The 26,599-nt window shown below is 28.0% G+C and overlaps 2 protein-coding genes across 7 annotated transcripts in view; both read left to right on the top strand.

Moving 5' to 3' along the window:
• CDase (neutral ceramidase) overlaps positions 1-3,881 on the top strand; it is a 101,466-nt gene extending 97,585 nt beyond the window's left edge. For 5 of the 6 annotated variants that reach the window (XM_086917261.1, XM_086917263.1, XM_003691427.3 and 2 more), the window contains 8 exons: positions 97-219; positions 594-788; positions 1,098-1,328; positions 1,548-1,643; positions 1,840-2,010; positions 2,557-2,672; positions 3,043-3,211; positions 3,538-3,881. In XM_086917261.1, coding sequence (XP_086773387.1) covers positions 97-219; positions 594-788; positions 1,098-1,328; positions 1,548-1,643; positions 1,840-2,010; positions 2,557-2,672; positions 3,043-3,211; positions 3,538-3,579 — 1,143 coding nt within the window. In that variant the 3' untranslated portion in view covers positions 3,580-3,881. The remainder of the gene's footprint in view (positions 1-96; positions 220-593; positions 789-1,097; positions 1,329-1,547; positions 1,644-1,839; positions 2,011-2,556; positions 2,673-3,042; positions 3,212-3,537) is intronic. The other variant, XM_086917264.1, reaches the window with a different exon arrangement.
• A 4,957-nt stretch (positions 3,882-8,838) lies between these two features.
• Positions 8,839-25,003, top strand: LOC100870972 (pyrokinin-1 receptor). The gene is made up of 5 exons (XM_086917257.1): positions 8,839-9,149; positions 9,241-10,667; positions 23,302-23,528; positions 24,054-24,641; positions 24,783-25,003. Exons 2-4 carry the CDS (start codon positions 9,833-9,835, stop codon positions 24,579-24,581), a joined length of 1,590 nt encoding a protein of 529 aa, XP_086773383.1. The 5' UTR covers positions 8,839-9,149; positions 9,241-9,832; the 3' UTR covers positions 24,582-24,641; positions 24,783-25,003.
• Positions 25,004-26,599: the final 1,596 nt, after the last annotated feature.

The raw sequence follows: 26,599 nt of genomic DNA, 5'->3' as shown, positions 1-26,599 counted from the left end.
GGGATGGGCAGCGAGGCGTAGGATGCGTGTACGCATTGCGTACACTGTTTGACCGTATCGCGATTCTATGCGATTCCGTTCCCTTGGTGATTGCAGCGTTTGTGGCAATACGGGGACGTGAAGGAAGTGATCGGGCCCCTCCGCGTGGTGCACCGCTACGTGAACATGGTGGGACAGACGGCCGAATATTACAACGGGACCACGAAGAGAACCGAGACGGTGAGCGAGATCTCTGTTCGATTTTTGAAACGTGGTGGAATAAGAATTGCAAATAATGACGAAAAATAAACTCGAAAGTGTGTTTTTTAATTTAGTAGAAATTTAGCATGGCATAAATTCTAAAGATATGCGCGTTTTATTTATTTTACGAATGTATTTTTACTTGAAAAGAAAAAAAAAAGTAATGAGTTCGCAAGGAGATCCGTGATTTTTAAATGGAATCGTCAATTTTTCACGGCCAAATACGGATTGAATTTTAAATATAAATGTAGCAAAGCGTTGAATCTTTCATGCTTTTATACGTATAAAGGGAAGGGATTTCTTGGAAGGGAAATTTCACATATTTATGAAATATTCACGAATTATGGGGATAGGTGCGTGGGTGTGAACCAGCCATGGGATACAGTTTCGCGGCGGGAACGATCGACGGGCCGGGCTCGTTCTCGTTTCGACAAGGAACAACCAGCGCGAATCCTATGTGGAACGTGGTTAGAAACTTATTAGCAACCCCCACGGACGAGGATATCAAGTGTCACGGGGCCAAACCGATTCTACTCGCCACTGGACACGTAAGTTTATCCATATTAATTATACATCGACTTTTTTTCTTTCAATTTTTTCCATCTGTCTCGTATAATTGCAAGTTGATTAATTAATCATTCGATCATGCTTTCCAATTAGACACATTTTTTTAAAAACAATTTATATCAATTCTCAAAGTTCACCATCAAAGTGTTTTTTCCATATTCAAATAGCTTGTGAAATTAAAATAAAAGTTACAATCCTTATATATATATATATATATTTGACCATTCTTCTAATCTTTTGACCGATAAATTCTAATAAATTCACAAGAATTTCCCCATCCATCATTTCAGATGACCCTTCCATACGAATGGCAGCCGAAAATCGTGGCTACGCAGGTGGCGCTGATCGGGAACGTTGTCATCGCCGGTGTGCCGGGGGAGTTCACAACAATGTCCGGAAGAAGATTGCGAGAGGCTATCAAAACGGTCATGAACGATGCGTCCGACGACGAAACGTCCGTTATAGTCGCAGGCCTCTGCAATACTTACAGCGATTACGTCACTACGCCGGAGGAATATCAAGTAATATCGTAGATCATCCTCACCGTTTAGAACTAATCTTTCATCTCCTTTGCATTGCATCGATGTTGTTCTTTAAAAAAAAAAAAAAAAAAAAAATCTCTTCTTGAATTATTGCTTCAGAGAGCTAGGAGGTTTTACGTGAAGGGATATACGAGAAAAGCGTATGAATTATCGCTCCCTTATTGCTTATAATATATTCCCTCTCTCGAAATTTTCCAGATCCAAAGATACGAAGGTGCATCCACGATATTTGGCCCCCACACGCTAACCATTTACTTGAAACAATACCAAGAACTCGTAACAGCTGCCATTCTCGTGAGTATACGAAACAAAGTTTCTTCCTTTTTATTAAATTCCAAACAAGAGAGAGAGAGAGAGAGAGAGAGAGAGAGAGAGAGAGAGAGAGAGAGAGAAATAGTGAAGTTTCAAAAAATAAAGTCCATTGTAGAAGAAAAAAAAAACAAAAGATAAAAGTTTACAAGATAATAATACAAGTTCGATACGATATCAGAAAAAGGACGTAGATAGTGGGCCAACGCCTGTCGATCTGAGAAAGAAGACTCTTGTTTCTTTCGTGACACCTGTTCTCTACGATACTCCAATATGGGGCAAGAATTTCGGGGACTGCATCAAACAACCTCAAAAATTGGCCAAGCCGGGCGATGTCGTCACTGCAGTATTCGTGAGTATTTTTAATTGATCAATGAGAAATGCGAAAGAGTGCAAGAAAAAAAAAACGAAACATAAGAGTTCGATAAAAAGCGAGTTATCTACGAGTTACCTTTCGAACAATGAATAAATAAATAATGTTTAATTTATCGTGGAATAAGAGCAAAATTAATTGTTGGATAAAAAGAAGAGGACAACCGTGACCCAGTTAGATGTAACGAATTGTGATGCCATTATTACGTCACATTAACGTTACATTAAGTCCTGTAATGAAATTTGAGCATAGTGTGTGAACACCATCTTCAAAATGACGGGTCAGTCGTTCGTGGTCCATTTAACCGTGGGATGAGTTTCGCTCCTAATAAACGCAAATCTGGCGGAAATGCAGCATGCTTTAACACGAATAACCACGAATTCAGCTCTATAAACTTTAATTTCTTTCGAACTCTTCAAATTGAAGAAGATCGATCAGACAAATCTTCGATCTTTCTATCTTTATTATTCAAGAGTGGGAAAAAAGATTTTTATGTTCTCGTAAATTGGATCTTATTTTCAACAGGTTTCTGGCCACCCACGCAACAATCTGATGACCGAAAGCTCGTTTCTGACGATTGAGAGGTTGGGCGCCGATGAGGTGTGGTTGCCAGTCGCCACAGATGCCAATTGGGAGACAAAGTACGTGCATTATTCAAAGAAATTCGAAAGAAATTTAAAAATTTATAAATTTATCGAAAGGAAATTTTCATTGCGAAACAAACAACGCAAAGATGAAATAGAAGAATAAGAATTCCTCGACTCGACTCGCTTTTTTTTTTTTAAAAAGAAACCGCCAATTATACATTTGTAATATATAAAAAAACGCAAAGAGCAATCATAAAAGAAGCGAGATATCGAAAAAACTTTCTATCACGAAAAAGAAGAGAAAAGAGGGGAGGGGAGGGGGGGGGGGGAATAAGAGTATCGATCGGCTCAACAATATCGGGTCAACCATCAGACGGACAAATAATAACGATATTTTCCCTCCGTTTGGCCCGCGTCGATATAGATTCGAGTGGCAAAGGATGTCGATGGTTCTCGGCTCGAGTCAAGTAACCGTTACGTGGCAGGTCCCGGAGGATATCAAAGCTGGTGAATATCGTATTAGGCACAACGGTTACTATCGTTACATCCTTGGTGGCATCTTCCCTTATTACGGCGTGTCCAACCATTTTCAGGTAAATTGAAAACAGTGGAATATATTGGAAATCTCGTTCTCCTTTCTCCAATTGTTTTAACAAAAAACGAAAACGTTTGTTTCGATTTGAATATGAAACCAACGTTTGTTTCTTTCCGGGATATTTTAATATTTTTTTAATTTTGACTAGGAATTTTGAATTAAATTAATTTCTCTTCGAGTAACGGATCTGAATCAGAAGAGTTGAATATTATTTTTTTTGAAAAATGAAATTTCTATAAATCTGTATTTTGCAGATTTTTAACAATTTCATAGATCTTACGATTATTCTATCTAACGTTTTGAATTTTGTGAATTTCATTTCAGGTTGTCGAGTCGAGCTGTTGTAGGCGACATTACTATGAATAATTAAATAATGCCAGCTTACTTTTGTCGAATGAAATGCTTACGCTTAATTCACGACTGAATCCAGCCAATAATTCAGTAATAATAGCCATACGATAGCACGAAAGTATCTCGTACACTTTCCTGATTTTGTACAGTGTTGTATTATAATAACATATTGACGTGTGATCTCTTTAATATATAGCCACATATGTCGATAGGATTTTAATTAAGTTTAATTAAGATTAATGAACGAATAATCATGCGTTACTATCTAAGTCAATTATCCATCGTGATAACGCGAATAAAAGGATAATTTATTCAAATGTACGTGTATATTTATTTATTGCAAAATATATAATACGATTTATATCATAACACAATGATCGTATAAAGATAAATTATAAAAAAACAGATTGTTGTCTCAGAAAAACAAAGTTTCCAATAATATATAATCATTTTCTATATCACAATTCTGAAAGACACAATCCTCCAGCATGTGTCATTAAAAATTATATATTAAAGAAAAAGAAATGTAAAAAATTTAAGTTTATTCCTTATAAATCCAATACAATAAAACAACTTTGTACTCACACTGAAAGTTTACAACTGAGATCATGTTGTACCACGTGACTGGAGCAAATTAGATCGCAAACGAAATACTTCTGGTCACGAAGCACGTTCTTTCAGCAACGTATAAAATTCATCCCTATATTTGAATGTAAATTAAAGACTGCTGATAACTACATATACAAACTTTCACACAAACTTTGTGACCACATGTCTCTTTAATAGATATTCAAAATAAATAACTAAAATGGAAAACTATCTTTTCATTTTAATGATAATATTACATTTCATTATTCAATAATAGAAATTTAATAATAGAAATTTTATTTACATATATTTAATAAACGAAATTCAATATTTATACATATTCTTTTAAAGAAAAATCATGGAGAAATTATCTTCGAAAACCAAGGATAATTTTATGCACTTTTGTATCCAAGATTTAAGAAATTTTCTAGGGATTTTCTTTTCTGGTATTAAAACACGTTTCACGATATTTAAACACACAAAGTTTTTATAATTTTACGGTACCTTATACGTATGCTCGTGTTACTTTTCCATATTGAAGACGAATGAAGCTTCTTAGAAACTTATAAAGTTTTTCACAAACGATTGCCTCGTATCTTGAAACTCGTGTTCGGATAAAATTGCCGATCAAGGTCAGTATAAAACTTTTTCCTATTTGACTTCTTATATGACTTATACTTCCTGTATCACTTCAATTTTATAAATTCATCATTTTTTAAATTCATAAGTTTTCTTTTAAATAGATTAAAAATTAAATTAAAATTAAATAATATCAAATATACAAAGTGTATTCAAAATGTTGTAATATCAAGTGTTGAGATATCTACATAATGTATTTAATTAAAATGTGTCAAAGATGGAAAATCAAAATGATGGGGGGAAAGGGAAATTTTTCAAAATGAAATTCAATTCGCAGTAAAAATGAAAGAGAGAAGCTTTGCCACGAGCTAATTAAATTCATCGAACTAAATATATTGCATATCAATGGAATCAATTTCCAATGGAATCAGTTTGTTAGATCCTCTTCTACATGCAAACTAGAGTTTCAATAAGAGTTGTTCCGAAACAAATTGATTCGACTACTAAGAATTTTCTCATCGTTCGATCGTTTCGATTTTCAAATTCTCCCTTTTTCAAATTAATTAATCAAGTCGATATTAAAACTTTACCTTAATATTGCCTTATTTCTAAATAAAATAAGATTTTCTCTCTCTCTCTCTTTCTCTCCCTCCCTCTTATACGCACTGTAATAACATACTATAAATATTATATTTCTGAAATAATTATAAATTTGTGACACCTTATTACACCGATACAAGTTCCTCGAACGAATAAAAATTATACGACTGCTCCACGTGTTTCATTCTCATTCATCTTACGATATATCCTGACCGTGTCCATTACCTTTTACGAGAAGAAAAATGAGTCGTGGAATAAAGTTACAACGAATCGTTCAATCGGGAGGAAATACTTTTTACAATGGCCATTTTCACGAGATTATTTAATTCATTTTTTCCTCGAACAATAACCATAATTAAACTCTCGTTGAAGGCGTATGAATATTGATTCAGATTCATTTATCGAAATGCTGAAAAAAAAAATCATTAAAAGTTTCGAGATGTTATTATAATTCTTTTCTTTTAAATAGATACTTGTTCATTCGTTATATATATATATAAAAGGAATTATTGTAAAGGAAAAATTTAAATTAATGATCACGCCATATTTACATATACATGAATCTTTTCAACCATCTTTTTTCGTCTATTTTCTTTAAAATAAAATCAAAATATGTTAATGGTAATATTCTCTATATCGAGTCTCTCCTTTCTTCAATGTATTATATATAAGAACTGCGTTTTGAATTTGTTTATAATATTTATTATAAACAAGCGTATGCACTTACTTCAATATAAAATTTTTTAAAAAGGGAAAGGAAAAATGTGATGATCACGAGTGAAAAAAGAAATTGCTTTTGAATCATACTTTATCAGTCAAGTTTAAAAAGTGCATTCAACGAGGAATGCGATCAATAATTTCGCATGTCGAAATTAAAGTGTAAAAGTGAGAAGATTTAATTAAATACATATCCGGATACGATTATGGAAAATATTTTTATCCGAGGAAATTTGGTTTTTCTTAATATTTTAATTTTATTAGAATTCTATTAGAATTAAATTCTGATGTATCTCTAGTTTTATAATTCTATATAATCCCAATATGGAATGATACGTGCCAATTAATCAAAGATCTTGATACTTCTGAAAACTTACCTTCAGAACGTTCCATCACCAAAGAAAATTAAAAAGTTTTTTGCGAAGAACTTCGCAAACTGTTCATTAAACACACTACAAATTGCGAAACCTTCAAATTTTTCTAATACAAAGAGTATCGTTAAATTTATTTATTAATTTCACCAATAATTTAAACAATAATTTATCGATTAAAGTATCAAAAATTATTTCACTTTTTCACGATTTATCAGTCGAACGTAAATTAATTAACAAGTATTTTTTTTTACAAAAATTAATCGAGCATTCGAAATTTACAATAACACAGAAAATAATAAAGAAGAAATTAAAATTCTGGATCAGTTACATCACTACTTTCTTTACTACTTGAATAAAAAGAAATGGTTTAACATTTTTATACCAATATCACAGAAAAGTCTCATCTTCGGATCATTTAAATGGATCACTAAAACTCAAGGAACCATAACTCGACCAAAAAGTAGCCAAGAAGCAGCTATGTCTTTCGTATGGACGATACTCTCGGCCCACTAAACAAGTTCCAACGAAAACGAGGAACAACAAGCGAAGAGACAAACTCTTTTGAATCTCGAGAATGGAACGTCTCATCCAGGAAATAAATGACGTGGACACGATTCGATACTTGTGAACAGGAGTTCCACGCAAAGAAATTCGTTTTGTGAAAAAAAAAAAAAAAAGGAAAAAGGAAAGAAATGAAAGAATGGAGGGTTGTCAGGGGATAGAAAGAAGAGATTGTTTTCCACACGAAATGAAGCCTGACGAAGAGTTGGAAAAGAGGATTGCATCCGAGTCTTTCGAATGTTAAAGAGGGTGTCGTTTGAAAGTTCAGGAGATGATTGCTTTTGAAAACCACGAGGTGAAAATTTTCACGAGTGTCTAAAATAAAAGTACAAGATTATATAACCCTCATTGAAAATGCAATATTATAATTCTGTATTGTATTAAAATTTCCTGTATAATTTCTGCCCTTTAATGTATTATTAAGAGAAATTAGAATTTGAACGAGTAGATCAATCGATTAAAAGTAACACGAATGAATAGAGAAGGAGTATTTGCTAATAGATCGACTTACTTATATAGAGATCAATTCGTGAGATATTGTAATTGCTTCTAATGAAATTAGGATATATATACATGTGAATACAAGTATTCAATATTAAGTTTCATTATAAATTGTTATGATCGTAAATAATCTTTTTCTCTCTGATTTATTACATCACAAATAAAATATGTCTTTTGAATCTATTTTTCCAAACATTTTTTTATTCACCAATTGTTAAATATTGATGGATATTACGAGGATAAAAATTTATAAATCAATTCTTTTTCTTCTCTTAAAATTTATTTGTTTATAACAATAAAAGAAAAGTCTTTTTACAATACAATTGCAAAAATGAATAATCCAAATTAAGGTAATATAAGTACTTTAAAATCTCACTCTTGTCAATATAAACAGAACAATAACTGTAAATAACAGTTGAGTTTTAAATCCATTTAAATAATGTCTCTTATGCAATGTAATTAATATTTATGAACGAATTCGAGCCAGACAATATATAATATATACAAAAATATAACTATCCCTATTAATTGTTGTTAATCACATAGTTGAGGAAATTCAATCGGTCGTGAATCAGTGGCGAATTGAACGCCATCAAGGAGCACGATCAACGTAGCCTTCTTTTTTTTTTTTTACTTCGTGCGAAATGTTATTAATTATAATTAATAGGATTAAGATCATTATATAACGTCATTATTGCTCGACACACACGATGCCATATTTATATATCGAATTCGTACGAAAATTCAATTCCTTCTCAAGTCAAAATTCTTAATTACGATGGATCGAATGTATTGTTCTAAAAAAAAAAAAAAAAAAAAAATGAATTTGAATGATCGTGACAAAAAAATTTCCTTTATATCTCTCATAAAATGAATTAGAATAAAGAAAGAAATAAGCAAAATAACAAATTTAAATCGTATTGAAAAAAATTAAATTGAAAAAAAGTAAGGGAAGACCAATAAAACGAATAAGATGAATTTTTGTGAAAATTAATAATTTTACATCGCATTAATTAAATTCTATATCTCGTTCAACGGGTAAAAACACGCGTAAACACATACACGCACAGGAGGAAGAACAAAACAACATTTATCTCTCCAAGAGAAGGGAAAAAAAAAAAAAAAAAGTATAATTCCCGATCACTTTTTCGCAAACTCGTCCATTCATCCCCAAACTCGAGCGAACTCGCATAAATTCTCGTCTCGTTCCCTTCTCCAACAAATATATTCGTCCCGATCTCGAGAGAAGAAGAGAAAAAAAAAAAAAAAAGGAACGAAAGAAGAGAGAGAAATTTCCACTCTTTTTCGGTTCGAGTAAAAATAGCGGGGCATTTAGAGGGAAAGGGTGGAATAGAGGAGAGGAAAGATGATGGATAGGGAAGGATACAGGGAAGAGGAACGATGAAAGCCACGAGGATGTTCTTCCGCCGATTCGAGGTGCGCAGAAGCGGTGCTCGGCGTCGTTTATCGCGACGAGGGCAAACGCAGTCGTGATCCGCGCGGCATCCGTGTCGGTTCGTTGTTTCGTTGTGACCGATTTGAAGTTGCATCCTGCCACTCTGTGACCGGCCAATTTCCTTGGATCGTTGCAAATTTCATTGGGGAGCCATCCGGAGAAACTGGAGGGATGTTTTGGTTCGACGAGGAAGGAGTCTCGAAGTTTTCGTACGTTTGATGAAACCTGAGCAGTTGTTCATTCTTGAAGAAGAATTTGAAGATTGGAGATTCGAATAAAAAAATAAATTTGAAATTGCAGATATTTTGATCCGAGGAAAATTGGATTGTCATTGTCGAATATAGCGTTTTATGAATTCTTGTGAAATTGAAGAACCAAAATAGAGTGCAATTGTTTTGATATATTCTAAGAAGGGTTTGGAGATCAAGAAAATTGAAGAGATTGAAGTTTTGGAGAAAAACAAATTTGGCTCAAAAAGGAAATTCAAAAGAATCGAATATTTAATCTGATAATTGGTGACAATTTAAAGGTGAACAAAATTAGGGAATCTTATGCAATGTATAAGAAGAAGAAGATGAATTTCGCAGTGAAAATTGCACTTAAAAAATCCTGTTCCTAAGAGGAATCGAACAACACTACTTCCACTCCCAGTCGACCAACCCAACATTTTACAATGCAATCAGACTCCTAACTCAATCCAACCCCTAATCTGTCCACCCAAATAACAGAACTATGCCCGTTCAACGTCCTCCAAAATATCGCAAGGAATGACCAATCTACACAGCCAAACGCCTGAAACGAATCCAATCCGAATCTCTAACTAGACCGCCACCAGAGTCAAAGCATGTCCATCCACGACAGTCTGCCAGACAACCGCATGGAATGATCAATAATGGATAATAACCTAACAACCATCCTCCCAAACGTATCCAACCTCGCCCTCACCCTCGTCCTTCGCAACCACTTTCAAAACTTCACCACCCTGTACGCGAACAACACGAACAACGAAATAACCCTCGACTCGGTCCCTCACAGAGACTCGTTGCACATCGTGATCCCGGTGACCATCATCTACGTGTCCATCTTCGTTACTGGGATAATCGGGAACATAAGCACGTGCATAGTGATCGCGCGCAACAAGTCAATGCACACGGCGACCAACTATTATCTGTTCAGCCTGGCCGTGTCAGACCTGTTGCTGCTCGCCTCCGGCCTCCCGGCGGAGATCTACATGGTGTGGTGCAAGTATCCCTACATCTTCGGCGAGGGTTTCTGCGTTCTTCGAGGGTTGGCCGCCGAAACATCTACGAACGCCTCTGTCCTCACCATCACGGCGTTCACTGTCGAGAGATACCTGGCCATCTGTCACCCGTTTCTGTCGCAAACCATGTCCAAGCTGACCAGGGCGGTGAAACTGATCCTGGTCGTGTGGCTGGTTGCCCTGTCGTTCGCCTTGCCCCAGGCCTTGCAGTTTGGCCTGGTGCAGCACAAGGCGCATCCGGAAGTGGTGATGTGCACAGTGAAGAGGATCCTGCTGCAGCACTCGTTCGAGTTGTCCACCTTCCTGTTCTTCGTCGTACCGATGAGCCTCATCACCGTGCTCTACGCCCTGATCGGATTGAAGTTGAGAAAATCGAACATGATGAAGAGGAGCAGAGGGAGAGATACGGGCGGCAGTTGCAGGCATCAGACTGGAAGGTCGTCGAGGAGAGTGCTGAAGATGCTCGGTGAGTTTGATTAGTGTTGAGAATATGTGTTATATGTTATGAATACGTGAAAATGTGCAATTTGTATCTTTGCTGCTTTATTTGGCTGGCATAGACTTGATATTTTTGATGAGAGCACGAGTCGAAGTGGATTCGTATGATGAATATCAGTCCGTTTCTAGTTAAGTTAAGTTAATAAGACTGCGGTCAAATTAAAACTTTCGATTGTCGGTTTTATAAGTTGTTGGTACTAATGGATTTGTGTTTGGCAATGAAGTTAATTATAATTTTACTTATAATTAATAATTTGTAATTTACAAATTTTTAATTTGTCGATTGAATAAGTAACAGTTAAAGAAGAGGCATTGCATTATATTATATTTAAAATTTGTAAAAGAATTGTTCTATATCAAATATTTTCTTCAGACGAAAAGCTCGATGCATTTTCTCGATAAAAAAAAGTCAAGATTATCGACTCGAAACAACTATCGAGTGTCAGTGAGTTGTTTAAAAAGGGAAAATAAGGAATAGAGTTCGATCTTTTTTTCCCAAGGGAACGATTTTTCAGCCTGAAGAAAGGGAAGAAAACATCTTTGAAGGGTTAGTTAGCGGAAGTTAAGTCGACACCACTTAACTCCGAACCACCCTTTTCCGGAAATAAAGACTTTCAGTCCTTGTAAAAGGCAACAAACGGGAAGAAGTGAAATGTTTGTTTAAAACGAAATTACAGAGTAAATTATTTATTCGAGAATTCGGTTTTAAAAAAATGGTTTTTCAAATTTTCCAAATTGCAGAAAGAATTTGAATCATCGTTTGTACGATGCAAAATGTTGGAACATTTAATAAACATGATTTCTTCGGAATCATCAACATTGACATTATTTTTGAATTGCAAAAAATTCAAAATTGTTAAAATTATCAAGATATTCGACATAGCAAATAAATTTCAAAACGAAGAAAAAAGAAGATATTTCATAAATATTGAAATCTTGCCTTGAAATTTAATTTTACAATCGAGCCATTTAATAATATTTTCGTGGAATATCACCAGAAGAGGAGAATTTTACAAATTACACGATCCTCGAGAAATTCTGTTTGTTATTCATTCGGTATGAGCTTTTGAGACAATTTTTAAGAAACAAAGGCGGAATAATAAATTTCTAAATACGCGATCACCAACCATCAACATCGATAATTTTGAAAATTTTCTTCTTCTTTATGAAAAAATTCCGGATGCATCACACAACCATACAAACTATCAACCATATGTTTCAATCGATCATATCACGATGACAAGATTATCCGGGCCAATATTTCAGAAATCAGCAGAATATTTTTTATAATAATAAATTTTCTTTATATTTTATAATAAATGCAATGAAAATGAAAAGATGAAAATTGATTGAAAATTGTAAAGTGATAATTTTTTATTATGCTTAATGCGTGGAGAAATAAGTAAAAAATGCAGAATAAAATTTATTCATTTTTAAAAAAAATATTAGTTTCCACAATTTTTTTTAGAAATAAATAAATTTTATATATCTTTTGCTTAATTTTTTTTTTTTTTTTGTATGTCTTATGCCTTGAATATTAAAAAAGAAACAGAATTTTGAACGATCATTCAAGAATCGTAAAATCAAAAAAAGAAAACATGAACTGATCATGCGAGATATTCTTTTGATTTGAATATAAATCAAATGAATGATCGTATCATTCATATTGGACATGTACATATAAAATTATGTTAAATTGTTATTTAGTTTCGTTCATTTATAAAAGTTCATTTATAATGGCGAAAAGAACAAGTATTCTTTGTTCTGCTACGTGTATTGAGATAAAAATATTCTGTAAATGTTAAATGGATAATAATGAAGAAGTTTATCATTTGATAATGTACCAGCTTCTTATAAATATGGTTGTGATACTTTTTATAACATTAAATTTTTTCAGATTTTTCTATTACAATCCATATAGAAATTGTATTAACGTTCACTATCAATAAGTTACATTTATGAAAAAGATACTTTACAAATTTTTAAAATATTCCTTTCATTAAAAATAAATCAATTCATGAAATATCTCGTTTATAAATAAATTTATTTCGTCCTCGTAAGAACAAAAGTCATACACTTACAAGACAATTTAAAATTTTTAAAAACAAAAATACAATAAAGAATGTTATCATATTTAAAAAAGGAAGATTAAAAACATTGTTCTTCTCAGTCCAAAATTTCACGTAATAAAACAGTGTATAGTCGTTTTTATAAAGCAGAAGAAAAAATTAAAGAAAAAATTAAACGATAAAAATTAATCGAATTAACAATTAAATTTTCAATAAATTTCGTAATCATATAACTAAAAAATTCATTTCGATTGTACGATAAATTTTCGAAGAAGAATTCGACACGTGGACCAACTATTTAAATATGTATATGCATTTTTCGTATTTTTTATACATTTTTTTTTTATTTTATCACATTGTTATCGAAGATAAAATCAATAATATACGATTCCTAGGTAAGGAAGAATGTTATAGAATGCATAAAAAAAAAAAAAAGATTTTGAAATAAACGATGTATGGAAATGAGATTGGTAAAAATATCAATGGATGCTGTTTTTTTGCAAAACTTTGAGATTCCTGTCAAATCGATCTCTTTGTATACGAGAATTTATTTTTAATATTTTCTCGTTGAAAAGTAGAAAAAAAAATAATACAAGAGAAGAAATATATATGTATATATATATTTTGCTTTAATTATGCCAATTATCATTTAACGATCATTTTCGATTTGCGTCGTAATAAATTATATGTACATCTAATAAAAATTCCGATATTACTTGTAATAACATATGCTTAACAACATATAGAATATTTATTTATAAATTTAATTATACCGTTCAAGGATTTGAACTATTTATTAAATGGATTATATTAATATCGAAGTGTTAGTAATAAGATCGTACATATCGTAAAATAAAACTTACTTAAATAAAAATAAAAATTTGTTGGTAAATTTGTTATTTGTAATTTAGAATTAATTTCGAACAAATCGAAAGAATCTTATTAAAATTTCTAATAAATAAAGAAAAAAGGTCATAATAATTCAATTTTTTAATAGCAAGATACATAAAGTCAAGAAAAGAATTCGGATCATGAATTAATTTTATAAAGCAGTTTCTTGTCCTCGATATTCTTTCACCGAGCTTGTTTATTATTAGTAATTATCGTTTGTATCGGTGGGAAAATTGGCAACGAAATCATGAATTTACAATCGAGCCATATGTGTGTCACATATAACACCGATAACTCGTTATAAATTCAAGATTTGCTCTATTTCCATAAACTTCCAAAACGAGTTCATGATAATCCTTTATTGTTACTTATTTTGATTATTTTAATTGAGTCATATTATATAACTTCGAATACTTCACATATTTGATAATTGGAAATTCAATATAGAAGAACGGAACTTTTAACGTGAGACTGTAAATATCAGTTGACTACCATTAGTTAGAGTAATAATAAGATCAATTTTAAAGTGAAATAAAATAATTTTTGAAAATTTGAAAAAATCAAAATCAATAAACACCAGATAAAATTAAGTGGAAAATTATTTTAATGAAGTTTATTAAAATATTCATGAAACATTTTTGGAGAATCGATTCTAAAAGCCAAAATAAACACAAAAATTGTTATGCAAAAATATATTTAATATAATTATAAGTATAATTTATAAGTTTGGATTAGATAGAAGACGAGAATAGAATGTGACGATAGAACAGAGAGTTTCGTTTTCATCTTTTTTTTTTTTTATCTTTTTCATTTCATCTCTTTCTCTACAAACAAACTTCAAACTTGCTTATAACTTAATAAGTAAATCAATTTTTATATTTTATTTTAGAATCGACTTAAAGATATTCCACGAATATATTAACACTTTGTACATGGTTGAAATGTTATTTGAGAATGCGCGTGCATCAACACTGCGTATGAATCTAATTCATCTGTCATGCAACTGCACGAGCAGGTCACATCATCAAACTTCATTAAACTTCGCAATTATACATGTGTATACGCGTGTATTTGAACATGGAAGTTTCATATAAATAGCTCAGAAACAACAATGCTTTTGCACGTTGCATCGATCTTATCTTTATAATATGGTATAATTCTGGTTGATACCATCAAATTGATTTTTATCACGGAAACTGATAAACAATAAATAAAAATAATACAAATAATTTCTTTCCTTTAGTGTATAATTAAATGATAATCTATTTGACAGAAAGTTTTGAGGTTAGGAGGATGTAGTGATCGAAGAACATCAAATAGACTTGCTGTTATCATAATCTTTCTTTTGTTGTATATCATTGTCATCGATTAGTACGATGTACTGGAACTTCCATTTGTTGAATTTATAATAAATACGAGAATTTTATCAATTTTCGTTCATGTAAGATAAAAGGAATTTTCTTACGACGATAATTTAATAATTAGAACTACTCGATTAATTTCATCATTTTAATTTTTTTATCGAAATTTTCAAAATGAATTTTTTTTCCACCATTTCTTCTTACAGTGAGATATAATATTCTTTTATTATCAAACTTAAGGAACTTCGAGAATTCACAAACAATGAGAAATGTATAAAAATAGTTCGATCGAAGTTTTTCCTTTTATCAACTTCTTCATAGGGAGAGTATCCGATATCAACTATCCTGCAATCACTCGAACAATAGAGGAATCAAACTGCAATTGTATCGAGGAAACGAGTCTTTAAGGCTTTGTAAGGAAATTATAGTTAAGGAAATGAAAAAGAACTTTCATCTCGCGGTACAGCTTTCTCGAAATTAATAAAAGAAGTTACACAACAAAATTACTTATTTCACTACTTGGAAAAAATTCGCGATGGATTTCATTCTTTTGAAAGGAAAACATGAAGAGGATGAAGAAAAGGTGGGATTAAATGCGAGCATAAATTTTTGTATGGTTAAGAACGAAATTCTCGCCGTCCTTGATGATAGCTGTAATTAATTAATGTGAGATTTCAACTAAACCTGAGATTAATAAAGAGAAATTCGTTTCAAAGTGATAATTGTATTGATCGTGGATACGAGCAAAAATTTTGCGGTGGATAAGGATAATCGCAGTTACTATATGATAAATGGTAATATCTTTAGAAGGTTCATTGTTCCTGAATGTATCTCGAATAAAAGCATAATGGAAAGCTTCTTATTCGAAGAATTAAAATATAATGAATAATAGAAAAATAATATAAAATCCGGATTATAAAAATATTTTAAATTTATTATTCGAATTAGGAAAGAAAAGAAGAATCTTGACTGACAATCGATTAACAATGACTAATCATTGACTAAATTAACTGGCCATTGACCATTGGTGTCTGTTATGATGGTATAATTGGCGATTTGATGTAATCATTACTCATTGACCTCTGACAGATTTGGTTTGATTTATCACTGACTGACAATTAACTGATTGAATTGATTATTGACTTACCAATGATTATCTATTGATTGGTCATTGACAGATCATTGAGTGATCAATAAGTTCATTCAAAATAATTGTCAAAAAAATATCGCGAAATATATGATTATTTCCATTTTTCGATCAAAATCTTAATTTATAAATATTAAAACATCCCCTCTAAATTTTCTGTTATATTTAAAGTTGATTGATAAGAGTTTGAAGTTTTAATACCAAGTGCAAAGATATTAAAATCTTTCTGTAAAGTCCATGAACTTTCTGGATTGGAATGGAAATCAAGAAAGCACTTGAAATTAGGAACTAATGATCGCAACTTGTTAATGGACTTCATTAATGTAACTGATTTATCATAAATATAATAATGGGTTCTTATAAATTGATAAACATCTGAAAAAATTGAAAATATGATGTATTCATTGATGAACTGTTAAAATAAGTATTGTAATATGATCTATGAATTATTCGTTTTCTTCATTTTTTCTTATATCAATAATAATAAAATTATGTACGTATCTGATAGGCATAATGGCAATAATGACAACACTAAAAAAGCTCGATGAAAAATTCACCTAAAGTCAAAATAAAATTTTAATAAAAAGTGCAATAGAACTGTTTTCTAGCGAATAATGATAAAATTACGGAAGTTTATCTTTCAGAGATAATAATAGATTTAAGAAAACTCGATCAGGGACTGAAGATGTATTTTTCTTTTTTAATTTAGACTTTTAGTAGGAGGTGATTTAATAGTGGTGATATGTAAATTTATCTTGGAAAAATAACTTTAGAAGTTAAAAGTTAAGTTCGAGAACTCAATTTTTTTCTGTAATTTTAGATCTTAAAAGTTAATTTTTCAGAAATCGAATTCATATTGATAAAGTTTTGATCAATTTGATTTAACAGAACAGAATATGTTAAAAAATAATCAATAAGATTTTTTTATCTTTATAAATATATTTTCAAAACATTATAAATCTAAGAATTATACTCTATTAAGTTTACATGATTTATAACTAATGTAATAATTGGTATCTTTTTGTAAGAATTATAACATTCAAAACTGTAAGAAAACATGAAAGAAAGTAGTTTAAATTAAACATGAAAATAATTATCGACGCATTAATATGCGCAAATTTTTAAATGTAAATTGATATCGATAATAATTATCATAATCAATTGTCATTAATCTTTATGTTTCTTCATGCATTATTATATCGTTACATGAAATAATATTTTAATGATAATCGATCTAATCCGAGCATGATTTTACATTCTCGATCAAGCACAAAATTATTAATTTGAAAATCTTCGTTAATTACTGTAATTACAAATGATCATTACGATTGACATAAATTTCACAAAAAAAAATTTACACAAGCGTACGTACACAATTTCAATTGGATACATTTATGCGATAACAGAAATAGTTGCTTTCTCTGAGGATCGTTAGAATTATCAATTCTAATCACGTCAATGAATAAGTGAAAAAAAGATTCATGTAAATGAAATTAACGTATTCAACGCTATATCAAGGTTGATAGTTGGACGTCAAACATATTCGAATTATTTAAATGATTATATGTTCATAATTAAAGATTGAATATAAAAAGAATATAAATGTTACAATAAGCCGTACCTTGATCTTCTATCTTTACTCCTAATATCAAACTTTTCTTTCTTTTTTAACTTTAATATTTTTACAGCACTCCTCCTTTATCATGTTCCATATTTTTTATTAATCTTATATCTATTTTGTCCATTTCAATTTTGTCTTTCAATTGACAATTGTGACAATTGTTTTCATATAAGTGTTACTAATATTTAAGAAGTTAATTAATTTTTCATTGGCCCACACACAATTATTTATTAAGGATAAACTTTGATGCATTTTATCTTTATGAAAGAGGAAAAGAAATTTGCATTAGTTATTCAATTTCAAGATATAGTTATTCAATTTTGCAATATATTGATAAAAAATATCATTAATAATAATTATATAATAATAATTATATCATTACTATTATTACTGTATTATCATTAAGATCTATAATTAATTAATTAGTATTTGAAAACAAAATCTCCATAAAAGTCTTCTTGACGACAAATATAATTAAAAACATGTTTATCATTAAATCTGTCATCTTATTTACTTAATTATGATACAACAGTCAACAATCATTAAACGAATAATCATCAGATCACTTTAATCAAATGAAAGATAATCAATTCGTGGATAATAAAATGGATTTCATTATTTTGTGCACTTTTGGAATGCATATTTTAAATAAATTATATAAAAAACATCCGGAAACGATTAGAAGAGAAATGCTTCTTTTACGAATTTAGCTCGATACGTTTAATATTGAAAACATTAATTATTATATAATATTAAATATTAAAGTAGACAAGTTGAAGAGCAACTTGTCCTAGAAACTATCTTTTCTTTTTATTATCTCTCTTCTTCCTTTCTATAATGCGTTAATTTCTTCTTTTATCTTAATTTTGCCAATTTTAACGCGAAATTTAAAAATATTTTAAAAAGTTGATTTTAACTTTCAAATTCATTTAAACTCATTATTGTAATAATGGCAAACTCATCGAAAATATATTTTTTATGTATTTTCTTTTTTATTTATTATTTTTTCATTCTCTTGTTTCTTTTTTCAAAAAGAATCATTGATTATTTAATTAATACAATACAATTAATTCTTTTACTTTTTGTTATATTACATATATATTATATAAATTTCTTTTTTCCAGCTTGTTTTGCTTTCATAATCTTGATGACCTCGATTTTTTCTCATTTGTATTTTTCCATAATTCATTAATTGGATTATCTAACTTATATATTATCTCCATATGTTAATTATTTCATTTGATTATATTATACAATGAAAATTCTTGAATGTCTTCTTTTTTATGCCATTGTTTTTTATTTTTCGTCTATCACATTCATCGTTAGATTGTCGATGATCAATTGTGGGACTTATAATTGCATAAATTATTTATTTTCTTCACGTAATAATTTCGTTTAATTAATAATGGCAAAAAGTGATTATTAAAAGAAAAATCCTAGAAGTAATCCTAATTTTGTTAGTTAATATACTTAACCTTAAAAAATAGATATACATGATATACTGATATACATACGTACATTTAATTTTTTTTTATTTAAGTATAATTCCAAAAAGAAAAATATTTCAAATAATTCAATGTTAAATAAGAAATAATCATTTTTAATGATCTTAATAAATTCATCTCTGGAAAAAATTAACTATTAACTATATTTGTATCTTTATAATTTTTATTTCTAACTTAATCTAATCTAACTTTTATTAATTTATTTCGAGCATTTTAATCTTTCTTAAAAACTGTTTTAATTATGTTACAAACAAAATATAGCTCACTATAGGATAGAAAAGTTTTACAAAAACGATTTATCTTAATGTCATAGAAGAGATTACCTTCGAGAATTGATGAATTTTTTAGCGTAGCATCCAACGATCCTTAGACAGAATTTACACGAGTCACATTTCGCAAACAAGATGATATTCATTTTGTTGTTTTTTTGAGCTACTATAATAGCTTCCACGTCAAACTTCGTTGATAGTGTTTCACTTTCGATACCGGTTTCGTTTTGATCTTATGATATATCAATTTAGAAAAACTTTTTCTAAGACTTAATGGGATTAGGATCTCGCGATATGAACGTGCTTTTTTGACTTCTTGTGATGAACTCTTTGAGAAATATTAATAATATTTAATATTTCCGCGTTTGATATTTTCTTCCTGAAAGCGTTTTAATTGTTTCATTTCTATTAAAATTTTGATAATCGAAATTTTAATAATTGTAAAATATTATTTTATAAATTTTTTAAACAAATAGAATAGTATAAATAATATAGATATATTTATTTAATTAATAAAAAATAAAATCACATGAAGGATTAAAATAAATTAATAAATTAATACATTAAAATAAATAGAAACGTACAAAAATTAAAATTCTTATATTATTATAATATTATTTTATTTAAAACAGTAGAAACTTCTGTCTATCAATATCAATATTTCTATATCGACACTTTAGAAACTTCGATATATTATGTTATATTATATTATAAATTTTGTATAGATAATTGAGTTAAGGTAGGTATTAGACACTAACCTAAGTATTTATCTCCATGCTAAGTACCATACGAGTTTTCGAACTCGTATAGTACTCGAAGTACTATGCACTTATTCGAACCAATCTGTACTTATTCAATCAATAATTGTATCTTCTAAAATTTCACCTAATCTTAATCCATCATTTTCCAACTTGACATTAACTCGACAAGTAAAAATGCATATATGTATATGAGTATATACAGAAAATAATGTGGCTTCAGAATAATCAAATAATGGAAAAATATTTACGAATGATCCCAAAAAGAAAGCTCCGATAAGATTTTTCGAAAGAAACTTAAAATCAACACAGTAAATATAAACCTCCAGAGAATGAATTATTCAAAGGAAACACATGCAGCAGGTTGCTATGATATGTTACAACCTGACTGATCTTGACCTCAGTCGCATATCAATTCTAATTTTTGCATATTGTTTCAAAAGCAACGCAATATCGCCTTATATATAATCATATGAACTTGAACAGAATAATGCACTGTGACCGAAACATAACCTCTCTTCGATCATTTTTTTATTTCCCTCCAACTTTTTGTGTTTTTGATTTCTTTTCTCGTCTTTTTTATTTTTTATTTATATATTTTTTTTTAAATAATAAGTTAAATATTACATGAAAAAGAATCGTATAATATATTATTGCACATTTATATCAGTTATATAAACTAATTCCCTTTGAAAATGTGAAAACAAACAGTATTTCATTATTGCGTTACAATTCGAAACAGTTGGAAAAAATAGAAAAGTTTGAAAAGTGAAATCAAGAAAAAAAAATATAAAATTTTTTCCGAGAAATTTTTTCTGTTATAAATGTGAATATAAAATATTCATATTTCTAGATTTTTAAATTATGTCATACAACATCTTAAAATATGATTCTAAATGATGATATATTAATTTGATTAACAGAATTTTATTTGTCTTTTTTGAAAAGACAAAATAAAATTATATATTATAATATCATTTTTCATTATGTCACATTTATTCATATAATTATTCGTAAATTTATTTTGAAGTTGACTATTCTTTGAATTTTTATAAACTATAAACTATAAACTATAAACTATTTTATAACTATAAACTATAAAATAAATAAAATAAATAATTTTTCAATAATTATATATTATATTAAAAAATAATGAATTAAAAATTAATTGCATTAGTTTTTCTAATTACCATTAATCCTCCATAATCTTTTTTATGCGATTTTTCCTTGCAAGTTATTCCTTCTTTCAGATTGCACTCAAGTTTCATTTTTAAAAATATTTTTTTCCGTCAAGATAATTAAAATTTACAAATTTTAACTTAACTTTTTTAACTATCTATTCTTTATTACAATTCAGTAATCAGACAAGTTTCTATTTCATGAAACTATATGAAATTTAATACGATATGAATTATATGAAAATTACTACGATATAAAGTCCTATGAATAGATTCTAGAGGTTTTATATTTAGCTCAAAAGGAGTATTTTCATTTCAATTATTAATAAAATATATCTATAAAATTTGTAAAGAAGAAAACATAAAGTTAACATAAAAAATAAACTTAGTATAATTGGAACTTGAAAAATTAAAGAATGTAATTTTTAATAAAAAAAATATCCCTAGTCGTTAGATTTAAAAAATCATGAGAAATTTTTCAATAATAAAGTAAAATAATTTTTTACATGAAAAAAATAATAAATATTTCAATAAAGATATTAATTTTATAAAATAAATAATAATCTATTTATTTATAAATTTTTTCAGTTTCACAAATATCAAATATAATTTAAATATTTCTAGAAATATTCTTCAACAAATCACGTGATATTTTCCAAATCCATTTACTACCTTATCATACTATAAACTTTATAATTTTTAGAGATTAAAAAAAATTATTGAAGAATAATTTAATATTAATCTTAAATTATTAGCGATTTTTTACTTTAAAAATTATCTTCTAATCTATTGTATTTAATTTAAATCATTTCATAAAAAGCAATCACTTACTAGTTTTTAAATCGATCCATCAAAGTGCTTGTGCGTAGTTCATTTATAAATTATTTATAAATTATTATTCTTTTCCCACAAGATTTTTTTTATTATTAATTTGTTCCATTGACGTATTTTTGCAATGCATACTTGAAAAATAATTGTTAGTAAAAATAAAGTTTCCCTATTCTTCTTTCAATTTTATTTTTATTTCAAATTTATATGATTTAAATTTGTCCAATTTGATATATTCTTGACATATTCATTTCACATATATTTAAGATTTAGCAATTAATAAAATCTATTTTATTTATATTTACTATCAGGATATTTCATTTATCATAATCGCTATAAATAATATTGTTTTTCTATTTCTAAATCTATTTTTAAATCTATTTTCATAAGATTAAACTAAATATCCTTTTGTTAAAGAAAAATATAAAGAATGTATACAGTCTGTTTCAAATCCTTGATTAAAATAATTGAGAAAAATTAATTATGCTACAACAAACATTTTTAAAACTTCTACAATTATAATTATAAATATAATTCTACAAATATATATAAATATATATATATCATAAATTATATTTTCGAACAAAATTTAAAAAAATTAAATACAATTACAATCATTAAGATATATAAAAAAAATAAATTTTAAGGTTAGGTTGAAATAATTACTTTTGCTTTATTTTTAATTAAATTTTAAATTACAAAATTTTAATTATTACAATAAAGAAATAGATAATTTCTTTTTTTTGTTAAAAAAACTGTCGATAAAAATAAGAGAACGAACATATAATTTTTATATAGATTTCCTTGACACCAATTGGAACAAACATTGATACTGGATCCATTATTACGTCCATCATAAGAACATTTTATATTTTTACTTTTTAACAATTTTTTCTTTAAAATAAAAGACAATGAATAAACAATAATATGATATTTTTAAAAAAAGTAACAGAAATATTATGGAATTTGTTACAGTTGCAGTGGTGATAGCATTTTTTATTTGTTGGGCACCATTTCATGTTCAGCGCCTGATCGCCATTTACGGGACAAACTCCGAGGATCACATATCCTCGAACAGCGAATGGATCGAGTTCCTCTATCTTCTCATGACCTACATATCTGGTGTATTCTATTATGTCTCTACGACGATTAACCCTATTCTGTACAATATCATGTCGAATAAATTTCGTGTTGCGTTTATGGTGAGTAATAATATCTTCCTAAATATAAATGCACGTAAATAATTAGAAGTTCGAATTAATCAACTGAGATAATCTTCTTCATTATCACTCAATTATACTATTTATTCCAATAAAATATTATTGGAACTCTATAGATTATAGAATACATTAAAGAATAAGCAAACTTCCTATTTTTTTCTATAAATATATTTACTAATTATATATCTTATTTTTACAATAAAAGAAATATATATTAGAAATATATTTCAATCTTTGTTTAATTTTATAATCGTAATTCTTGTTCAATATTACAATCATTTCTAATATAGATTAATTATCTTACTATTCATTTTTTTAATTAGTTGATATAACAATACAATAACCTCACTCGAGAAAATTTCATCATTCGAAATTCGAGAATCTTATCAATAACAATTATCGATAATAATCGATTATCTATCCATGTTCATTTCTCTTATATTTCACCACTATTATTACATCAATCGAAAAGCTTCTCAATCATGAGAAATTATTTTGTTTTTACAGGAAACACTATCGAGAAGTTGCAGAATACCCGGATTACCGATACGACATGAACAACGTTCATATTCAAGCCTGTCTCGATCGCAGCAAAGAGCGATTGGTGGGTCGAGAAACATAGGAACGGCTGGAACTGGAATTGTTCATGAAAGTACTGATTGTTCTGGAAATTTTGGCCAAGAAGACAATCCAAAACAATTTACGTCGTTAGTTGATCAATTAAAAATAGACACGATCCGAAACAATATCAATAAGAGGGATGAGAACATTGGCAGATTAAACATACTTTCGAATGAGATAAGACATAAGAATGATGTATGTTTGAAAAATTCGAGACCAAGTAAATATACCACTGTGAACGTGGATGAATCCGGAAAGAAATGGTGGCGTTTGCTAAAGTGGTTTCCTGGTTTGAAATCTTTGAAATTCTCAAGGAGAAATACGTATACTATTCCGGAAAATCATATCTTGAAGAGGCCAGAGGAGATCTCGATGACTTTGTGGAATGAAACTAATGAACAGCGGCCTGTTTGATGTAATAGAGTTTTCAAAAGACGAAGAATTAAGATGAAATTGAGGTTATAAGGAATGATAGTAAGTTGAAAGTGGAATAATTTGACTCTTTTTTATCATTAATTTTAAATTACAATCGATAATTATAAGATTGAGTTTTGAATGAATGATTGAAGTATGATAAATGAGATTAATTAATTAATTGAATTTTATGCAATATAGGAAATATTCTCGTTTGATATTGTTTGATCTCATAAAATTTTCGAATGAAATGATATTTTGCGAAATGGAAATAAAAATTTTTAAAATATAGTATAAATAAATTTTATATAAAAACAATATATGATATTTTTCTTCAAGATAATGTAACAATATAATAATTATATTATTTTTATAAATCAGCCCATTTAATTTCTTACAAAATTAAAATTTTTATATCTCTACATATATGTATTTATTTCTAAGCTAACCTTTAACTTAGTTCCTCCATTTTATTTTATAAGAATTATTTAATCCGAAAAGATAGGAATCTTCTTTATATAAAAAAAATTAAATTAATCATTAATGGATTGAAGCATGTAATTATTTTTATTATCAAAAAGTTAATAGTATTTACGTAAAAGTGTATTATGTATAAAGTTAGGTAAATTCGTTAATCCAAATGAATTAAAAATTTAACATTGCAACTTTTCTAAATTTAAATAATTCCAGAGCTTAATTTGAACGTTTCAAACGTTTTGAATATCGAAAAGACTGATCTTTATTAATTAAACTTCTCAAAGATACAAAATTGTTATTTCAATCATATTTTTCATTGATTAATAATTAATATCATAAAACAAAATGAAATTATATTTATTTTTTATGAAATTAAAATAATTTTTTTAACAATCAAGAAATATAAATAAAATAGAAATTTTTATTTATATTATTAAATTCTCATTTCGATATTTGTTTTGTATTTGTTTTGTTGTATATATAAAGAAGAAATTATGTTATATAAGAGAATTGAGAATCACTCTCTTTTTTACTGATATAATTTCATATGAATTATACTATGTAATTAATGTGATTAAATATAATAATTAATTCTATATCGAGAAATGGTTATCAAATTTGTGATGTTCGAGATTCATCATGAATGTATTGATACATGCATATGTAATATAATATAATATATATATATGTAATAAAAAATTCATTTTTTTCTGAATTATATTGAATTATATATTGAATATAATATATATATATATATATATATATATATATATATATATATATATATATATATATAAATATATATATATATATTGAAACTCGAAATTAGAAATATGATATAATTCCACGAGAAATTTTAAGTTTATGAAAAGAAAAATAAAAGATTAAAGAAAAATATTGCAAGAAAAAAATATCAAAAATAAATTTTGAAAAATAATTATAAATTCCAAAATAAAAAATCATTTACTAAATTCATATGTAAATTACAAATTTATTTTTTACATTCGAATCAAAAGTTTATTAATTTTAAAGTTAATGTATTTTTAATACATAACAACCATAATATCGTATTTAATAAATTCTGTTATAAATATTGTTTGTAGTAAAAATTCTGTTGTTTGTAAAACTCATATTTGATTCCACAATGATATTTAATTATAATAAATAAATATGCCTAATTAAAATGTTAATATATTAAATTTAATATCTTATGTTTAACATAAAAATAAATTAAGCAAATCTATTATAGAAATACATTCTATATCTTTATAAGTTACAATAGAAGAGATCTAATATAAATAAGATGAAAATAATAATAGAAAATTTAATACCATAGATTGTCACATTATAAATGATTTATTTCCGTTTAAATCTTGAGAATGTGATATTTATTCTATAATTATTAGAAATATACATTATAATAAACTCGAAAATAATTAGCACTTCAGTTCTACTATGTATATCTTGTTTATTTTATTTTTGTAAATCAATGTATATTTATTACTAAGATTTTTGATATTTATAGAAAATAATCGTAATTC

The sequence above is a fragment of the Apis florea genome, unplaced genomic scaffold (genome assembly GCF_048593485.1).
Source record: "Apis florea isolate Af1SG1 unplaced genomic scaffold, ASM4859348v1 contig_2201_pilon, whole genome shotgun sequence".
Classification (NCBI taxonomy): domain Eukaryota; kingdom Metazoa; phylum Arthropoda; class Insecta; order Hymenoptera; family Apidae; genus Apis; species Apis florea.
This window is presented reverse-complemented; position numbering and strand designations above follow the sequence as displayed.